Raw genomic sequence first — 19,048 nt, 5'->3', positions numbered from 1 at the left:
TTTCTTGAGATTTATTCTCTTCTTTCTTTTTTTAATATTTTAAAACATCATTTTTCTTTTTAAAATATTTTATTGATTTCAGAGAGGAAGGAAGAGGGAGAGAGAGATAGAAACATCAATGATGAGAGAGAATCACTGATTGTCTGCCTCCTGCACACCCCCTACCAGGGATCTAGCCTGCAATCTAGGCATGTGCCCTTGGCCAGAATCGAAACTGGGACCCTTCAGTCCACAGGCCAACGCTCTATCCACTAAGCCAGTGGTTCTCAACCTTTGTAATGCCACGACGACCCTTTAATACAGTTCCTCATGTTGTGGTGACCCCCAACCATTAAATTATTTTTGTTGCTACTTCATAACTGTAATTTTGCTACTGTTAATGAATCGTAATGTAAATATCTGTGTTTTCCGATGGTCTTAGGCTCTACAGCAGCGGTTCTCAACCTGTGGGTCTAAGTGACTAAGCCAAATCAGCCAGGGCAATATTGTCCTTTTTAACTTAAAAAAACAAAAAAACAAAGAACACCAAACTTTAATTTTGCATTACCTTACTTTTGGTATTTAAATTTATTCACTTGATGCCCTAACCAGTTTAGCTCAGTGGATAGAGCGTTGGCCTGCGGACTGAAAGGTCCCAGGTTTGATTCCGGTCAAGGGCATGTACCTTGGTTATGGACACATCCTCAGTAGGAGTTGCGCACGAGGCAGCTGATCGATGTTTCTCTCTCATCAATGTTTCTAACTCTCTATTCCTCTCCCTTCCTCTCTGTAAAAAATCAATAATATATATATATATATATATTTTAAATAAATGAATAAATTTACTCACTTGATAATTTATTTCAATCTTATTCAGCCTGACTTCACATAAGATTTTCTTTCTAAAGATTTCTTTTTCATAAACTTTCTACATCACTTTTAATACACACATCAGTGCAAAATTACTTTACTTCCCTTAACAAAAACACATCTCCAGATTGCATACCTTTTTTCAAGCCAAACCATATCCTTTTTTTTTTTTTGTATACACAGTTGTTTTTCCTATTACCATTAATTTCTGGAGCTTTAATTACATATATTAGAATTCTTTTTTAAAAAATATATATTTTATTGATTTTTTTACAAAGAGGAAGGGAGAGGAATAGAGAGTTAGAAATATCTATGAGAGAGAAACATCGATCAGCTGCCTCCTGCACACCTCCCACTGGGGATGTGCCTGCAACCAAGGTACATGCCCTTGACCGGAATCGAACCTGGGACCCTTCAGTCCTCAGGCCGACGCTCTATCCACTGAGCCAAACCAGTCAGGGCCATATATTAGAATTCTTAACCTTTAAATTTTTAATTGCTAGTGAAAACTAAAAAGTAAGCAATTTTGTTTTTGTTGTTAATCCTCACCTGAAGATATTTTCTCCATTGTTTTGGAGCGGGGAGGGGAAGGATCATTGTGTGAGAGACACATTGACTGGTTGTCTCCCCAAATGCACCCAACCAGGGCTGGGAATCAAACCTGCAACACAGATATGTGCCCTTGACCAGGAACCAAACCTGAGTCCCTTCAGTGCACCGGCCAATGCTCTAACCACCTAGGTCACTGGCCAGGGTGAGAAGTAAGCAATTTGTAACTATCTGTTACACCAGTATTTTTAGATACATTTATGAGCACATTTCATAATTTCTAGAAATATATTACCTCAAGCACCATAAAAATTTTTTGAATATATATATCTTTATTGATTTTAGAGAGGAAGGGAGAGGGATAGAGAGTTAGAAACATCGATGAGAGAGAAACATCAATCAGCTGCCCTGCCCCCTGCACACCCCTCACTGGGAATGCGCCCACAACCAACATATATGTCCTTGACCAGAATCGAACCCAGGACCCCTCAGTCTGCAGCTCTATCCACTGAGCCAAACCGGCCAGGGCCATAAAAATTATTTTAATGTGGGGTACAAGACATGTTTACTGATAGACACAAATATTTTTAATTCTGTAGCAGGCAGACAGACGTGAGCAGAGCAAGGACAATGGGCCAGGTATAGAAGGTCAACAGGGTGAAATCCCTGGATGCCTTGCAAAAGACAATTGTAAGGTGGAACTTCACCTCCAGGGTAACCTTTTCTCCCCTAGTATATCTCTCTGGTCATGCAGTTTGGATCCCCACAACCTTTCGTATCACTGACCTTTCCTCCCCAGAGATAATATCTAGGCCTCAGTTGTATTTCAGCTCCAGACCCCAAAAAGCAGCAAAACCAGACAAGTGACACCACGGCTGACCTCAGGACCAGCTGCATTGAATAATGACCCTGTGCTCTGGTGCCCACCAATTAATCAGTGGAGACCCAGACCCAGACTGACCGAGGCTAAGACCAACAAGTGGTTAGCATAATTATGTGAGAAGTCCGTTAGAAGGCTAATGGACTTTGATATTCAGCAAGTGCTGAAAATCAGCATTGTATTACCCTGCTGCTGGCTGAATGGATGAAGGCAATCCCCTAACCTGATAATCCTTTATTGTTTACCAAATCTTACCATTGACTGTCTGTTTGCTTTGATAAAGGGCAAATGTGTATGCTAGTAAATAGAAAGCTAATGGGTCCGGGCATTCGGGGAACCTCTCCGCTAGAGAGTAAGGTCTCCACCTGGCTCCCCCCATGCCTTCTAAATTTATATTTCTTGTCTAGTATATCCGTTTGTGCGCAGCCCCTTCTCCAGACCTTGAACCCTAGCCATGCCAGTCTTGGCTTCACACCAGACCCTGAAAGGACATACCTGGAATGCTGCTGAATATCCCATTAAGGTTTTCCCCTGGGACCTCCCCTAAAAATCTCCACCCTTACAACCCTCAGGACTGGAAGACCTATGGAGCTTTTCTTTCTCTCACTCTCCCCTCACCCCTCCGCCACCCAGGCACCTTACTATTACCTTCCTCACTCCTAAGCTCCAAGGGCCCTTTTTTTTTTCCCCCCTCTTTAACTTGTTTTCTGAGCCCACTTCCACTGAAACATGCCAGCAAGCCAGGACAAGTGGAATAAGGAAAGTGAGACAGGTAGCTGAACAAACTGGCCGAGCAATTTACAGCAGATACGGAAGGTCACCTACCTAGAGATAACATCTAGACCTCAGTGGTATTTCAGCTCCAGACCCAGAAAAGCAGCAAAACCAAGTGGCCAACACCAGGACCAGCTGCAATGCCTAATGACCCCCTTCCCTGACACTGACAATCAAGGTAAGGTAAAAAGGAATTGGTGGGCTTTCATTGGTTTTTGGAGCCAATACCTCAAGTATTGGGTTGTGGTGTAAATGGTGTAGATATCTTGTCAGGTTTCAGCTGGGATAAACAGTAAGTATTTCTGGTGGTATTGAAGAATCCCATGGACCCAAGAGGACACAAAGATTATCACCTTCTAAGAGTCTTTTCCTCTGATAGCCAGAAGAAAGAACTGACAGCCTCTGTGGAGAGGAAGGAACTTGCCTCTGCTCTCCCATTTCACCCGGCTGTTCTAATAATCAAGTAGACTCGACACAGACTAGCAAGAGAAAATAACCAAATTTAATACATTCGTACAATGGGAACCCCACATACATGAGAGAGTCAGACTCCACATGCAAAGATGTTCAGAGATAGAAAGGGAACATGGGTATATAAAACATCCTGAGCTAAGAATAAAGTATAGTGACTTGGGGGCTTCAAAGAGTTATTGCAGGATGATAAAAAGAGCAGATGCTTAGTAAATAAAGGTTGTCCTGTCCTTAGCTAAAAAAAAAATCCCCATACCACATTTTGTACCCAGAAGCACATCTTGGGGTGACTTGTTCTGAACTCCCACACCTTCAGGACTCAGTTCTCCAATATCTATTTCCACAATACAATCAGGTAAAAGAAGATACAATCAATTAAAGTTGACATAACTTTTTAAGACTAAGGTCTGTTTATTCCAGTTTCCATAATCTAATCAATCCTTATGTTGTAGGTGGCAGGAATGGCACCAAGAGTCACCGATGGGGTCAAACCCGACCTGAGTTCAGCAACCACAGCACTTGAGTTCTGGCTAGGAAAGAATTCTGGCTAGAAGACCATTTAATTACTTACTTACTTATTTATTTACTAGAGGCCCAGTGCACGAAATTCGTGCACTCAAAGGGGGTGGGTCCCTCAGCCTGGACTGCACCCTCTCGCAGTCTGGGAGCCCTCAGGGGATGTCTGACTGATGGCTTAGGCCCACTCCCCATAGATACATTTTAAATAAAGGAAAATATTTTAGTTGAAAAGAGTTTTATGTGAAATAATATAAGTAATTGCTCTACACTGTACTTTATATTCTCAACTCCGCTCAAAGAGATATTAATTGACCCTATGTTCACTGAGTGCAGGTGTGACTTCCGCCACGCCAACCCAGCACTGACTGCCACGGGGGCTGCAATCTGCCGAGAACCAATTCCAGCATGTAATAATTACAAGAGTTCCGTCAAAAGGTTGATGGGACTTGGGAGGCTCAACAAGGGTGAGCCACACATGTAATTTACCTGTTGGAAATGGCTAAAAGGCACTTCCCCCAAACCTGGATAGGATAATCGTTTGCTGCCAGAAAGCTCAGGGCATTTTATTGCCTCCTGTTGGCCAAACACCTGAACAGCTGTGGGCTATTCTCCAAACTGACAATGTTTCTGTATATCCTTTGATACCTTACCCTTTGAAGTGTATATGTCCACCTTGCCTTAGGATAAATCGTTGTAATAAAAGCACGGGTCCTTAGTCAAGGGAGAGTCTTCAGTTCCCTTTAGCTGAAGCTCCTCTGACCCCCAATGCCTTTCAAAAATATCTTTCGTCCTTGGACTACTTCTTAATCATCTACGCGCAGCCCCTTTCTCCAGAATGCTGAACCCTTTGTAAGGCTGGGAAAAGAACCCCGGCATTATGGTGCCCTAACGAGGGACACCAACAGTGATCAAACCCTGCTTTTCTCTCTGGGCCTCTGTCCGGGCCTGATCACAGCCCCGTTGGCATCAGTGCTGGGTCACTGAGGCGGCGACCCAGCACTGACTGCAGAACTGATTTCCCATGTTTGGTCAAGCCTCTGTCATTTTGGACGTTACGGACCCTGGCTCTTTATCTATAGAGATTACTGTTGAAAGTATTACAGATGTCCCCCTCTTTTTTCCCCATTGACCCCCTGCACCCTCCACCCCCCCACACACACCCAGGCTTTCACTACACTATTGTCTGGGTCCATGGGTTATGCATAAATGCATATAAGTTCTTTGGTTAATTTCTCCCCACCCACCCACCCACCCCTGCCTTCCCTCTGAGATTCATCAGTCTGTTCCATGCTTCTATGTCTCTGGATCTATTTTGTTCATCATTTTATTTTGTTAATTAGATTCCACATATGAGTGAGATCATGTGATACTTGTCTTTCTCTGACTGGCTTATTTCCCTTAGCATAATATTCTCCAGACCATTTATTTATAAAATCACAGAAGTAGAAGCAATTCATAGAATAAATGGGCTGAGGAAACAAGTTATAGAGGCAAAGGAAGAGCTCTTGAAGCTTGGGAAGCAGAGAGGAGGGGCAGGAGGGAAAGGTGAGGGGTGTGCTCCCAGGAGGGAGACCAGGTTGGGTCTGCCTTTCTTCCAAAAGGTTTGAGATTTTAGGGGAGGTCCCAGGGAAAGATCTCAATAGAATATTCAGCAGTTTTCCAGGTGTGGTCTCCATTGATTGATGGGCCCACACTGGGCAAGGGGTCATTATTCAATGCAGCTGATCCTGAGGTCAACTGTGGCAGGCTTTGCTGCTCTTCTGGGCCTGGAGCTGAAATACAACTGAGGCCTAGATGTTATCTCTAGGGAGGAAAGGTCAGGAGGTCCAAACTGCATGACCAGCAATGTGCTAGGGGAGGTAAGGCCCCCCTGAGGGCAAGGTCCCACCCTGAATTTGCCTTTGCTAGGCACCCAGGGCTTCCCACCCTGGTGACCTTCTGCACCTGGCCCATTGTCTTTTCTCTGCTCATATCTGTCTGCCTACCACACTTACATTTCTATATTCTTTTTTTTTTTTAATTGGTTGATTCTTGTCTGTATCCTTACTGGAGATTGAACCCTGACCTTAGTATACTGGGACAATGCTCTAATCAACTGAGGTACAGTGCCAGGGCTATATGTTTTTAATCTAATTGTAGTTGAGCCAGGGCTTCACCAATGGGCTTTTATACCACAGTTCATGAATTCCCATATGAAGGAATCCTAGAAATTTATCTTTTCTATCTCCTGACTATTTTACCCACTCGAGTAAAAAGGCTTTGGGTCACCAGCAAGGAGTCAAGCCAAGGGACCCTGGCCCTGTTACCAAACTTTAACCTGACTTACCCAGCCTTATTGTTGCCCCACCTGATTGCTGGTCAGGTTTCTCATTGTAATCACTTCCTTTCAGTCGTCCCTAAAGACAGGTAAATAGAAAAGACTTGCTTGAGGCCCTTTAATGTTGGCGTTCTTACAGGGAATCAACTCAGCTCATTCAGCCTTTGGTAATGCTGTACTAAAACCTTGGTTTTAACCTCATCCATATCCACTTTATTTATCCCAATTTTTCTAAAACTGAAGGTTTCCACTCTGGTGAAAAGAGTCCTGTGACTCACCCTTCACTTTGTTTCACCCTTATTAATATTTGAAAATACTGTAGGCACCTCATTCTGTTTACTTGATTTGGAAGCCCTTGCTTTTTTTAAAATTTAATATATTTTTATTGATTTCAGAGAGGAAGGAGAGGGAAAGAGATAGAAACACCAATGATGAGAGAGAATAATTGATCAGCCGTTTCCTGTACGCCTCCTACTGGGGATCAGGCCCACTACCCCGGCATGTGCCCTTGACCGGAATCGAACCTGGGACCCTTCAGTCTGCAGGCCAATGCTCTATCCACTGACCCAAACCAGCTAGGGCAACTGTTCACTTGGGCAACTGTTCACTTGCTTTTTCAGTGCAGCCTTCTTTCCTAGCCTGAGCTATCCCAGATTTGCTTTAACAATTAATTCCCAAACATCGGGCATTTGGGGAGTTTTCCCTTTGCTGTTTTAACACCCGCTTTCCAGTGGAGGGGAAGCACTAAATACCCCACTCAGAAAAGGAGGACACTTCTCTTGCTATTGTACTTAAAGAAGTCCCAGCCTAGCGCTGACGCCAGCCGGTCCCGCGCCTGGCACTCAGAGCCCCCTCACGCGGGGTCACAGCTGATTAGCTCTGGTGTGGGCGGAGGGCAGCTCGGCCGCCCGCGGACAGCGGGGGTGATAGGCTGCTGGAGACCCATCCCCCTCGCCGATTGGTGGGGGCCGCGCAGCCGGATTGGCGGAGCCCATAGGGCGGGCTCATCTCCGCTCGGCTCCGGCTCGCTGTGGTGCGGAGATGGCGACTACAGCTTGGCTGCTGGGGCGGCGTGTGAGGAGCTGGAGGCTGCGGGCGCCGCTGTCGCCGCTGGCCCGCGTCGTTTCCCAGCGGGCCCACTCACTGCTGGCGGTGGACGATGCGATCAACGGGCTGAATGAGGAGCAGAAGCAGGTAGGGAGCCTGACCCTCTTCCCGACCCCTAGGCCTCCCGGCCAGGCCCCATCTGCCAGCTTCGGGGTCGCCTTGGCACTCGCCTGCCCACCTGCCACCGTGCGCCCGGCTGCGGGAGTGAGATGCAGAGGCAGGCAGGAAAGCTGCTGGAACTGAGGGTGTTCTGGTGGAGTTTGGGCAGGGGCCACCCGTGCGTGGCAAAGGGGCCTCCGTCTGCCTGAAGTCTGCTTACACCTGAAGGAACACCAAGGTTAATCATTATCCCCAATAAATTGCTTTCCAATACACACCCCGGGGGCTTCGACATGCAGTGGAATCTCACCCCACAGAGTCAGAGCCCAAAGTTGAACAAAATACTTGAAAGATGTCATTACAACGGGAGCTGAAGCAGAGCCCTTCCAGGAGGGAGGAGACTGTTCACTTGGACACAGTTCCCCCGGCAGGTGATTTTCCTGAGGCAACAGCGAGCATGTGCCAGAGTTTCCGGGAACTCCAAAGCCCACTTGGATTTACAGACAGCAGGCAGAGCTTTAAATCACTCCGGAGAACTAGAAAGCAGTTCTAGTTCTCAAACTTTCCTGACAAGAGGAGTTTCTAATCTCGTTAAGTAATTCCTTTTAGACAAAGGGCAGAAAAGAGCCGACAGGTGCTTACAACTGGGGGAGAGGGGGCTACTGGGGAAGGCTGGACGAGTCAGTTCATGCAGGGCCTTGTCCTTCTAAGCACAAAGGAAGGCCATGGGATGATTTTATGTAGGGGAGTGACATTTAAAAAAATACTCATTAAGCGGTCTACACTGAGGACCCCAAGAAAGAGGGGTGACGATGATCTCTGAGGAAGCATCATGTATGGTCTCTTAAGTTTCAGTCTGATGCTGTTTGGTGAGGTATCATGGAGCCTGTTTCCCTGAATGTGTCCTCAGTAGTGGAGACGCTGTCTTCAGTGGCAATAATGTACTGTTAAAGAACTGTACACCTCTCTCCCTCTAGCTTCGTCACACCCTTTCTAAGTTCCTGCAGGAGCACCTAGCCCCCCAGGCCCAGGAGATTGATCGAAGCAATGAATTCAAGAACCTTCGAGTGAGTCTTAAGGCCCACACTGGGGATGCAGGGGGGCAGTCTGGGAGCTGGGCTATGCTGGGAGTTACCCTGCAGCCTAGAAGAACTCATACAGTCTTCTGGTAAATGAAACCTCCTTAAAAATGCAGCCCCTTTCTGTGAAGTGTTTGGGTCTCTTTGTCTCCAGGTGTCCAGGCACCTGTGACTGGCTGCCTTCTCACTACTCACTATGCCCTCTCCATTCTGTTGGCAGGAGTTTTGGAAGCAGCTGGGGAACCTGGGAGTCCTGGGTATCACAGCCCCTGGTGAGTATAGTTTCATTCCCTAAGGAGAACTTTTCTCTGTGTCTTGCGTGCCCTTTAACACCAGAACTAAAAGAAGCAGGAAAGGAGTGAAAAGACTGCTCAAAGAAAAAAAAGGGGGGGGAGGGGTGGATTGTGCTCAAAGAAACCCAGAACTTCCTCCCCCTTGGTCCTAGGAAAGCTCCCATTGACTGTCAGCCTTTCTATTTTTTTAGGCAGTGATGTTGAGATGACAAAGAGCCAGTGTGGTTCACTTGGGTCAGAATCACTTGGGCTCTTGAAGTCCGCATGCTGAATAAGCTCCCCCAGGTGATGTTGGCAGCTTAGTCCCTTACTATAGTCCCTAAATTCTTAAACTCTGTTCTACCAGTAACATCTAGGCACGCAGCTTGGTCCTGGGGCTCATTTGGAAACAGATGAAGTTGTGGAGGAATGCCAGTCTGAGCCTCCACATGAGGTGGCCAGATGATGTGTTAAATACGCTGTCCCTGGGCCTGCCCTGTGTCCCCTGTGGGTCTTACTACTTGTTTCCAGGGATAAAGGGAGCTGGTAGTCTCTGATTTGGATGTTGGCTTCTGAAGGAGAGGCCCAGCCTGGCTGGCAGTGCCCAATAAATAGATGAGACTGTGGCCTCACCAGCTAAAGCCTGGGATGGCACACCCTGCTTCAGCTTGTATTCCTTGGGCATTGGAATAGAGGTGGAAAACAGTGTACTTCTTACATCTCCCCCTCACCGCTTGGAGACAGTTCTTGGTTTTGAGCTGATCATAGAAAGTTAGATCATGAGTAATGATAAAATGAAGCCACTTAAAAATTAATTTAGACCACCTTAATGGAAAATAGGGGGAAAGCCACTGGAAACTCCCAAACAAGGCTTTCTTCCTCTGTGTCTTGGGGGTTTATGAACCCCATAGAGAATATGTTTCTGAACCAGATGGTATTTCAATGGAAGAAAGAGGTAGTTAGAAATCAGAAACTTGAGAAGAAAGCCAGGTATAAGTCCTGGTTTCTGCATGATTGTTCCAGTGGTTGTTTCCAGTGTCACCACCTGAGGGCTTTCCTTCCCGGAATTGCAGGGGGCGGGCCAGCCTTTCCGCAGAGGCTTGGGTAAGCCTGACTTCTTGGTCAAGAGTGAACACGTGCAGAGGATCTCACCAGGGTTTACCCAAATAGCAGGGCAGCAGTTGGCACCAGTTGACCCAACCACTTTTTTTTTTTTTTTTTTTTATTGATTTCAGAGAGGAAGGGAGAGATAGAAACATCAATGCTGAGAGAGAATCATTGATCAGCTGCCTCCTGCACACCCCTACTGGGGATTGAGCCCAAACCAGGCATGAGCCCTTGACTGGAATTGAACCCGGGACCCTTCAGTCTGCAGGCCAATGCTCTATCCACTGAGCCAAACCGTCCAGGGTGATCCAGCCACTTTGATTTAGGATCTCCTGCCAAGGAAAAGGCACATTTTTATGAGGAGTTGCGAAATTCCCTAACCAGCATCTCGGCTGCACTGCCCATCAGATTTTCTCTCAGGCTGTGGCTCTCCTGTTCCTGTTACTAATCTTGCTTTTTTTTCTTTTTTTTAACTTTTTTCATTGAGATATAACTGACATGTAACCTTTAAGGTGTACAGTTTGTTTATTTGATAGTCCTGTTTCTTTAGGTCCAAACCTATGCACATCTCACTTTCCTCAGGCCTTTTACACAAACATCTGTCCTGCACTTCAGGTTCTCTTGCCTTCATTAAGAGGTCTGTCTGGGATAAAGTGGGGGTGGCAATGACTGTTTTCTGAACCACCTCAGCTGACAGAGGCAGCAAACAGAACCCATTCTGTGTGTTTGTAGACAGACTCTGTGGCATCAACCTGTTGACTTTGTCAGCAGGAACTTGGAATAGATGCTACAAGGATGTTTCTCTGCTGTCAACAGCTGCTAGGTTCCTGCCAATGTCCTGGTTTAATCTGAGCTGCCTTTTCTGTTCCCCTGCACAACCTCTACTCCCAGTCCAGTATGGCGGCTCTGGCTTGGGCTACCTGGAACATGTGCTGGTGATGGAGGAAATATCCCGAATTTCTGGAGCCGTGGGACTCAGTTATGGTGCCCACTCCAATCTCTGCATCAATCAAATTGTACGCAATGGAAATGAGGCCCAGAAGGAGAAGTACCTCCCCAAGGTGAGGAAATGGGAATGGAGAAACACACCCTGACCTCCGTGCAACCACCAAACACGAGGCACCCTGTTGTCGAGGGCCAGTCAGATTTGCTTTCCGTAGCATGCTGCCCTGAACCAGATATAGTTAGGAAGGAGTCAGGGGTTTGCTTTCAAATACTTAAGTCAAAAAAATTAAAAATACGGCCAAACTTTCTGAGTTCGTCACTGGACAGCATTTGCAGGGCGCACTCTCAGAAACTGAAGACTAGGACTTGCTTCTGTGCAAAGGGACTAGGAAAAGGAGAGAGCTTTTCAGCCACGTAGATACTGGGTTTCTTTTATAAGACTTTACTAATAGCCTGGTCTTTGAGAGAAGTTTGAAGGGGTGTCATGTGTGCCCAGCCACGGGTTTGGCGAGCCTGAGGGGGGCCGGTGAAGGATGTAGAAAAGACAGGCAAAGAGAATAAGCTGGGTCTAGGTGGATCTTCTGTGCCTGGCTGAGACCACAGAACAGATCCAGACTGCAAGCTGATGCTTTATTTTATAGTCAGAGGTAAACAAGGTAGTTGTCACCATAGTTACAATGTTCTTGTGAGTTTCACTTGTTTTGGCAGCACTTGCTGTACCTCCCACAGCCCATTAGCTACCCAGGAAGGATCTAGGGAGTGTCATAAGGTCAAGCTTAATTATGCTAAGAGGGCTGTGCCCTCTAAGCTGGGACTTGTTTGTGGCTTTGCCAACAGATCAGTCCAAGGCTTAACCCTATAGCCGCTCCCTATAGACATGCAAATAGGCAGGAAGTATCTCACTCCTGTAGGAACTTCTAAAGTCATAACCAAGCCCTTTGGGGTTTTCCTTGCAGCTGATCAGTGGTGAGTACATCGGAGCCCTGGCCATGAGTGAGCCCAATGCTGGCTCTGATGTTGTCTCCATGAAGCTAAAAGCTGAAAAGAAAGGTGAGGCCTCTCTTGACTTGGGAGCTGAAAAGGACAGAGGGACAATAATTGGGGTGGCCTATGCTAGATTTCTAGGACTATTTCCAGCTGGGCAGCGTCCTGCTTAGCAGGTCTGTGGACTGAGATGGACCAACATGGTGGTGTTAAGTAGCCAAATTCCTGTTCTTAGGCGATCACTACATCCTGAATGGCAACAAGTTCTGGATCACCAATGGCCCTGATGCCGACGTCCTTGTTGTCTATGCCAAGACAGATCTGGCTGCTGTGCCAGCTTCTCGGGGCATCACAGCCTTCATTGTGGAGAAGGTGAATGGAGTGGGAGTGCAGGTGGGAGGCGTTGGTGATGCCAGAGATAGATCCCTTCCCCTGATGGCAAACACGAGCTATCCTGTGTGCCCTGCCAAGGCTCTCTTGGGTGGAGGTGAAGAGCAGACTGAAAGGAGGGTGGCCAGACAGTGGAGTCCAGGGAGGGTGCGTCAAGACTGAGATTGGTGGAGCCGCACACCGAGCCAGGCCACACACAGGATCAGGATGATGAGGAATGAGGACTGGATTTGACAATGAAGGCGTCATCAGGGGGCTGCTGAGAGCAGCTATGGAAGACTGAAGTGGAAGTGTGAATGGGAATGCGAGTGGAGACAGAATAAAGACTGCACCTTTCAAATCTTTTTTTAAATATATTTTTATTGATATCAGAGAGGAAGGGAGTGGGAGAGATAGAAACATCAATGATGAGAGAGAATCATTGATCGGCTGCCTCCTGCACGCCCCCCGCCCCCTTACTGGGGATCGAGCCTGCAGCCTTGGCCTGTGCCCTTAACTGGAATCAAACCCAGGACCCTTTGGTCCACAGACCGACACTTTATCTACTGAGCCAAACTGGCTAGTGCCAGATCTTGACAATAAAAGCAAGAGGGAGCCCTGGCTGGTTTGGCTCAGTGGAACAGAGCGTCAGCCTGCGGACTTGGGGGGGTCCCAGGTTCGGTTCTAGTCAAGGGCATATGCCCAAGTTGTGGGCTCGATCCCCAGTGGGTGGCATGCAGGAGGCAGCTGATCAATGATTCTCTCTCATCATTGATGTTTCTCTCTCTCTCTCCCTTCCTCTCTGAAATCAATAAAAATATATTTTAAAAAAGCAAGAGGGAGACAGGGCAGAAGGTAGAATGAAGGGTTGGGAGTTGGGCCCCAGCCTGTTTTGCTCAGTGGTTAGAGCGACACTTCCGGTCAAGCACGAAGCTCAATTGCAGGCTGGATCCAGGAGGCAACCAGTCAGTGTGTCTCTTTCATATTGATGTTTCTCTCTCTCCCCCTCCCTTCTATCACCCCCTCCCAAATCAATGGAAAAAATATCCTCCAGTGAGGATTAACAACAACAAAAGTTGGGAGTTTGAGTTTGTTTTTAAGAATGGGAGAGAACTGAGCTAATTTTTTGGTAAAGAGAAAGAAATTTAGGAGAGGGAGAACTTGAGATGTATCTGAGCAAGTGAGCAAAACACAAGGGAGAGCTGAGGAAGGAGAGGTAAGGCTGGTACAGGTGATGGGGGAGGAAGATCTGCCTGGTGACCTTGAGGTGGTAGGCCAGGGCATCCGTGAGGGCTGGGACCACAGGGGTGAAAGAGTTGGTAGACAGTTTCACAAATTAGTTTCCTAAGGGTTTGCAATACCCTCCCTAGGAAGAGGGGCAAAGTGGCTGGCTAGGATTGGAAATCTCAAGGTTGTGTAACGCCACTCAGCAGCCAGGAGGTTAGGGAAACAAAACACGTGCTCTGAGCACTCGCCCATGCACAGTGCATCTGATTAGTCCAGGCTGAAGCACGCAGGTGGTTGAATTGATCCCGGCTGTGATTCAATTAGGTACAGATGGCAGAGGAACAAAAGGCCCAAGGAATTGAAAGGGCTGGTGAGAATGTCTTGGAAATTATTTCCCTAAGGAAAGGAAACAAAGCTGGGAAGGGTCAAGCAGGCCCCAGGGATCAGGCGTTTGAGAAAGAAGTGCCCCCGTGAGAAGTGGGGAGGACGCAAGCTAGCGGCAGAGAAGGCTAGGGTCTGGTGGGGTACTAGGGCTGGAACTCCCAGGAATGGACCAGTACAGGGTGGGGCCTGGGATTAGAATGCCGGCGTGCCGTGGGAGCACGGGGACTGGGTGGGAAGGTGGGCTTTTCGCAAGGCTCTTCCCTTTACTAGACCCTGTTGGGCCTGGTCTGTAATCAAGGCCTTTTGTTTCTGTGAAGAGCATGCCTGGCTTCAGCACCGCCAAGAAGCTGGACAAGCTGGGGATGAGGGGTTCTAACACCTGTGAGCTAATCTTTGAAGACTGCAAGGTTCCTGGTGAGTCTAAGAAAGTGTGAGCCCCTGTGGGGACCCCTTCATAAGCTGAGAAAGCCCATCTCTGGGTTAGAGAGGCTCCCCATTGTTAGCTTACCAGTGACTGTGGCTGGACGGTGGGCCTGAGGGGCAGCTGTTTTCCCTGTGTGCCTGACTGTGGCTGCGGTGAAAGGTGGTGTTTCCTATGTAGAGAGCACACTGTATCTGGGTTGGATTCCAGGATCTGGAATAGAAAGATAAGATCCGCTCTTGCCCACTAATGTCCTTCAGACGGCCTTGTTGGTACGTTTCCCTGTACAGCCCGTGTGAGGTATTCATTAACAATGCTAAAAAGCCATCCAAGTACACTGATGGAAGCTGGACTCAGTGAAGGGAAGGCAATTCAGTTTGAGTATTTTCTCCCCTGAAGTGTAACTGAAAATGTGACACAGTGTGGGAGAGCCAGCACACCCTTCATGTGCTAATGAGACCAAAGGCATAGATTGGATCACTGACTAGGTTTACTCTGTAGTACCTCAGCCATAGACCACGCCTCACCCTCACGATCCACCACCCAAGAAAAGTATGCTTTGGTTACAGAGAGCATCAAGGGAGCGGGGGATCAGTGCAGATCCTCCTTCGTAAGCAGGAAAACACTCGGAGGTCATCCAAGGTCCTGGTTTCCGGGGTGGAGAGGCCCTCAGCAGTTTCGGTCACCAGTGTTGACTGGCCTATCTGAACAATGACTATTCCATGGACACTCTTGGAGGGGAGGGGCCGGGTGATATTGGACCAGCACAGGCTCAGTCTGAGGGAAAGAGTAATTACGGACACAGGTGTGAAAATACCAGGAAGGGTTTGGATGACTTCTAGACCAAATTAGCTTTTCTTCTTCCCATCCAAGGCAGTGGAGGGGGAAAAGGCCTAAGGGTCGGGCCTTTGTGTCTGATCCTGTGGATCGTGTGTGTATGGGGGCGGGATATCTGTCTAGCAAGCTCTACTTCTGACTGGGAGTGGTAAGCTCCAGCCTTTTCTCTCATCCAGAATCACCCTCGTTGAAGGTCAGGTGACATATTTTAGTGCCTTGTATAAGAGCCGTGGTACCAAACCTAGTAGCTTTTATAAAGTGAGAAGTCTGTGGGCGGTGGACAGCCCTCTTCCCTCTGACCAGCACTTTTCCCGGCAGCTGAGAACATCTTGGGCCATCTAAGTAAGGGAGTCTACGTGCTGATGAGTGGCCTGGACCTGGAGCGGCTGGTGCTGGCTGGTGGGCCCCTCGGGTGAGTGTGAGGCTCGGTGCGGGTGTGGGAGCTGGGCTTTTAGCTTCCTTGGCAAGCAGCGCCCTGGCAAACAGCAGCCACAGCCACAGCCTCAGCCTCAGCCTTCCCCTCCTGGCCGATGCACCTTCTTTCCTGGAAATAAAAAGAGCCTCCTATTCACATGTGTAATTTCTTCACACTGAAGGGAAAGAACATTCTTTGAAAGACAGAACGCCTGAGGAGCAGTACTGCTTGGTTACTCGGGATGTGAAATAGGACAGACACCCAGGCTCTCAGGCCCCACTGCACAGGGGTCTTGCCGCTCTGTCTGGTCTTGGGGTGCAGTGACCGAGCAGGGGTAACCAGTGTCCTCAGTCTCCTTTTCTCCTCTCTAGAACTCCAGCTTTTTGTCTCACTGAGCTGCCCCCCACCACCAAGCCTTTTCACAGTGGCATTTTGCCACCCCAGCTGGCAGCCGGGGGACAGTGAGGCACCACCCCAGTGTCTTTGTCCTTCCCACAGAATTATGCAGGCTGTCCTGGACCACACCATTCCCTACCTGCACGTGAGGGAAGCCTTTGGCCAGAAGATTGGCCACTTCCAGGTGAGTGGAATGCTTTGTTGACATGTCCTCTTTCCTTGGGTTTAAGTTTTCTTTAACAAATGAAAACGTGGAGCATGTGCTATGGGCATTTGCCAACCTTCCCCAGCAGAGTGAGTTTGAATGCTTGGAGGGCAGGCTTCTTCAGCGTGCTACCTGGCTTCGGAAGTTGTCGGGAAGTTCACCACATGTCTCCTCGCTTCTTGTTTGAGATGAATGAACTAGGCATTGTAAGGGTGAGGCGTGGATAAAGGGGGCGCATGTCTAGTCGCCCTTTCTGGTGTGAAGACTCTGCAGGGCATTAATGAGGGTGGTGGTGGGTGGAGGGCCAATCGGTGCGGCAGCAGCCCTCCACCCTCTGTCATCCTAGGCAAGTCCCATCAGCTTTCTGTGCCCTGACGTTCCCATGCTGGCTGTCAGGTTGCTGCTGCGGATCTGTTTTTGGTAACTAGGGAGAGTATCTAAGAGGAAAGTTGACTTGTGACCTCTCTTTGTGCCCAGCTGATGCAGGGGAAGATGGCCGACATGTACACCCGCCTTATGGCCTGTCGGCAGTATGTCTACAATGTCGCCAAGGCCTGCGATGAGGGCCACTGCACCCCCAAGGTAAGGGCCTGCCCAAAAGGGAGGCAGTGGGAGGGTTCTGGAACTCGCTGTCTGTGTGGCCCTGGCAGGGCCTGCTGACCTGGGACCTCCTCCCACAGGACTGCGCGGGTGTGATTCTTTACTCAGCTGAGTGTGCCACACAGGTGGCCCTGGATGGCATTCAGTGTTTCGGTGAGTGGTCCCCACTCCCCACCCCCCTTCCCAGGGCTTGCCTGTGGCTGCCTCCAGAAGGAGGTTTCCTCTTCACCCCTCACTCTGAGCTTCAGCTAGCTGCAGCTGAGCTGGTGCTATTCGGCTGCTTCTGCCTCAGTTATTACGAGAACATGGAAAAGCAAACGAGAAAACTGCTGAAGGCAGCACGCTCCCTCACACCTAATCCTTAGGACACTGGCAAGTGGAGAGAGATGCCTCAGTGGGGGACAGCCTGGTTTCAAAGCTGCAGTGGTTAAGAGCACAGACTTGAGCCAGACGGCCTAGGTTTGAGTCTTGGTTTTACCACTGACCAGCTTTGTGACTTGTGCAAATTACTTCACTTCTCTGACCCTGGCACCCAGTAAGTGCTATGCAGTATCTCCTTATCCCCCTTCTCCATGTTCACCAGTGGTCCTCTCTGCCTGCCTGCTGTCCTCTGCCCTCTGGGTGGCCTTCTGGCCCCTTGTCCACTGTCCTCCCCAGTAAGGTATTCCCCACACCCCGCCCTCTCACCACCTTTTGCTGATTCTCTTGAATCAGTCTCTCCTCCTCTGGCCTGTTTCTGATCCTTGGCCTTCTGTTTGCGTCTCTTGCTTTGCCCACCTCCCATCACTTTTCCCGTTGTCCTTTCTTCTGCCCACACCCTGGCTACAGGTGGCAATGGCTACATCAATGACTTTCCCATGGGCCGCTTTCTGCGAGATGCCAAGTTGTATGAGATTGGGGCCGGGACCAGTGAGGTGAGGCGGCTGGTCATTGGCAGGGCCTTCAACACGGACTTCCACTAACTCCAAGACCTTCACCCTCTTCCCAGCACCTAGAGGCCTTTCTTCGGCAGTAGAGTTGTGGCAGCTCTACTCCCTGCCTGAGGCAGGTTCGGGGCTTGGCTGCCCTTGCATCCGCCTGCTGGCCTCTGCATGAGGTTGTGTTCTCTACAATGGCAGCCAAGTGCTGTGGGCCGTGGAGCCTGGCCAGCCAGCCTAGGAAGTGTTCAGTGGCTTAACATGGACCCGACAGGAAGCAGAGTGGCTTTTCTGGGGTATGGCGATGGGCTTTGGTGACTGCCCTTGCTCTCTAAATTCCAAGCCTGACACACCCACCTCCCAGGGTGGTCCATGGGGGCAGGCAGGCAGTCGCCTCCTTTTTGGGAGTGAGCCTTGGCAGGGAGCCCTCTGCTCATTGTGCCTGGTAGCTTTTCCAGGGGGAAAACCCCCAAAACCTAGCCTTTCTGCTGATTTCCAGAGGCATCAGCCCCTAGCAGCTTGTGAGCAGGCACCCACTCTTCACAGCCCTGCATCCTTCCAGGGGCTTCACTCTTGAGGGCTGAAACCCCCCAATCAGGGAATAGGCATCTCAGAACATGTGCCATCTAGACCAGCAGTCACCAACCAGTGGTCCATGAGGTCCGAAAGGTTGGCGACCGCTGGTCTAGACTCTGTGGTGGGGTAGAGGTCAGCATGCTTGTCAAGGATCAGCACCTCTGAGCCCTTCAGCACTGCTGTGCCACCACCACCATCGTCCTAGCCATGTGACAGCCCGCAGCTGACTGGGCAGCAGGACTGTGTTGGCTGGCTCAGCTCCAGCCAGGGCTGCCTGTGTACATTTCTCTGGACACCCTACGGCTAATTCTGTTACAACTGCACAGCGGCTGCTGCCATTTTATATTAAACATTATGAAGCAGACCCATCTGCTTCTACACTGGTGTTTTTGGGGAGAAGCAATTGACTTGCCTCCTGTCTGGCTCCAGCCCCGTGGAGAGTGACTGGTCTGGGTCCTGCCCTCCAGTCTGTTCATTGAAAGGGGAACACTGGCGCGAAATCAGCCCTTAGAAGAGAAGAAGTCTCAGCCTCTCTTTTCCAGATCCGCAGAGATTTTTTAAAGGCAGTTGGAGCCCTATCCGGTTTGGCTCGGTGGATAGAGCATCGGCCTGCGGACTGAAATGTCCCAGGTTTGATTCCGGTCAAGGGCATGTACCTTGATTGCGGGCACATCCCCAGTGGAGGGTGTGCAGGAGGCAGTTGATCGATGTTTCTCTTTCATCAATGATTCTAACTCTCTATCCCTCCC

General features: G+C 49.0%; 1 protein-coding gene across 1 annotated transcript; it reads left to right on the top strand.

Moving 5' to 3' along the window:
* Window positions 1-7,318: 7,318 nt before the first annotated feature.
* IVD (isovaleryl-CoA dehydrogenase) lies at window positions 7,319-18,663 on the top strand. Its single transcript, XM_080665787.1, has 12 exons — window positions 7,319-7,553; window positions 8,543-8,632; window positions 8,865-8,916; window positions 10,915-11,084; window positions 11,925-12,018; window positions 12,188-12,324; window positions 14,250-14,346; window positions 15,509-15,602; window positions 16,104-16,185; window positions 16,684-16,788; window positions 16,887-16,959; window positions 17,635-18,663. The coding sequence occupies exons 1-12, from the start codon at window positions 7,401-7,403 to the stop codon at window positions 17,766-17,768; spliced, it is 1,281 nt and encodes a 426-aa protein (XP_080521913.1). The 5' UTR covers window positions 7,319-7,400; the 3' UTR covers window positions 17,769-18,663.
* Window positions 18,664-19,048: the final 385 nt, after the last annotated feature.

Source organism: Plecotus auritus (genome assembly GCF_963455305.1).
Source record: "Plecotus auritus genome assembly, chromosome: 1".
NCBI classification, from domain to species: Eukaryota; Metazoa; Chordata; class Mammalia; order Chiroptera; family Vespertilionidae; genus Plecotus; species Plecotus auritus.
This window is presented reverse-complemented; position numbering and strand designations above follow the sequence as displayed.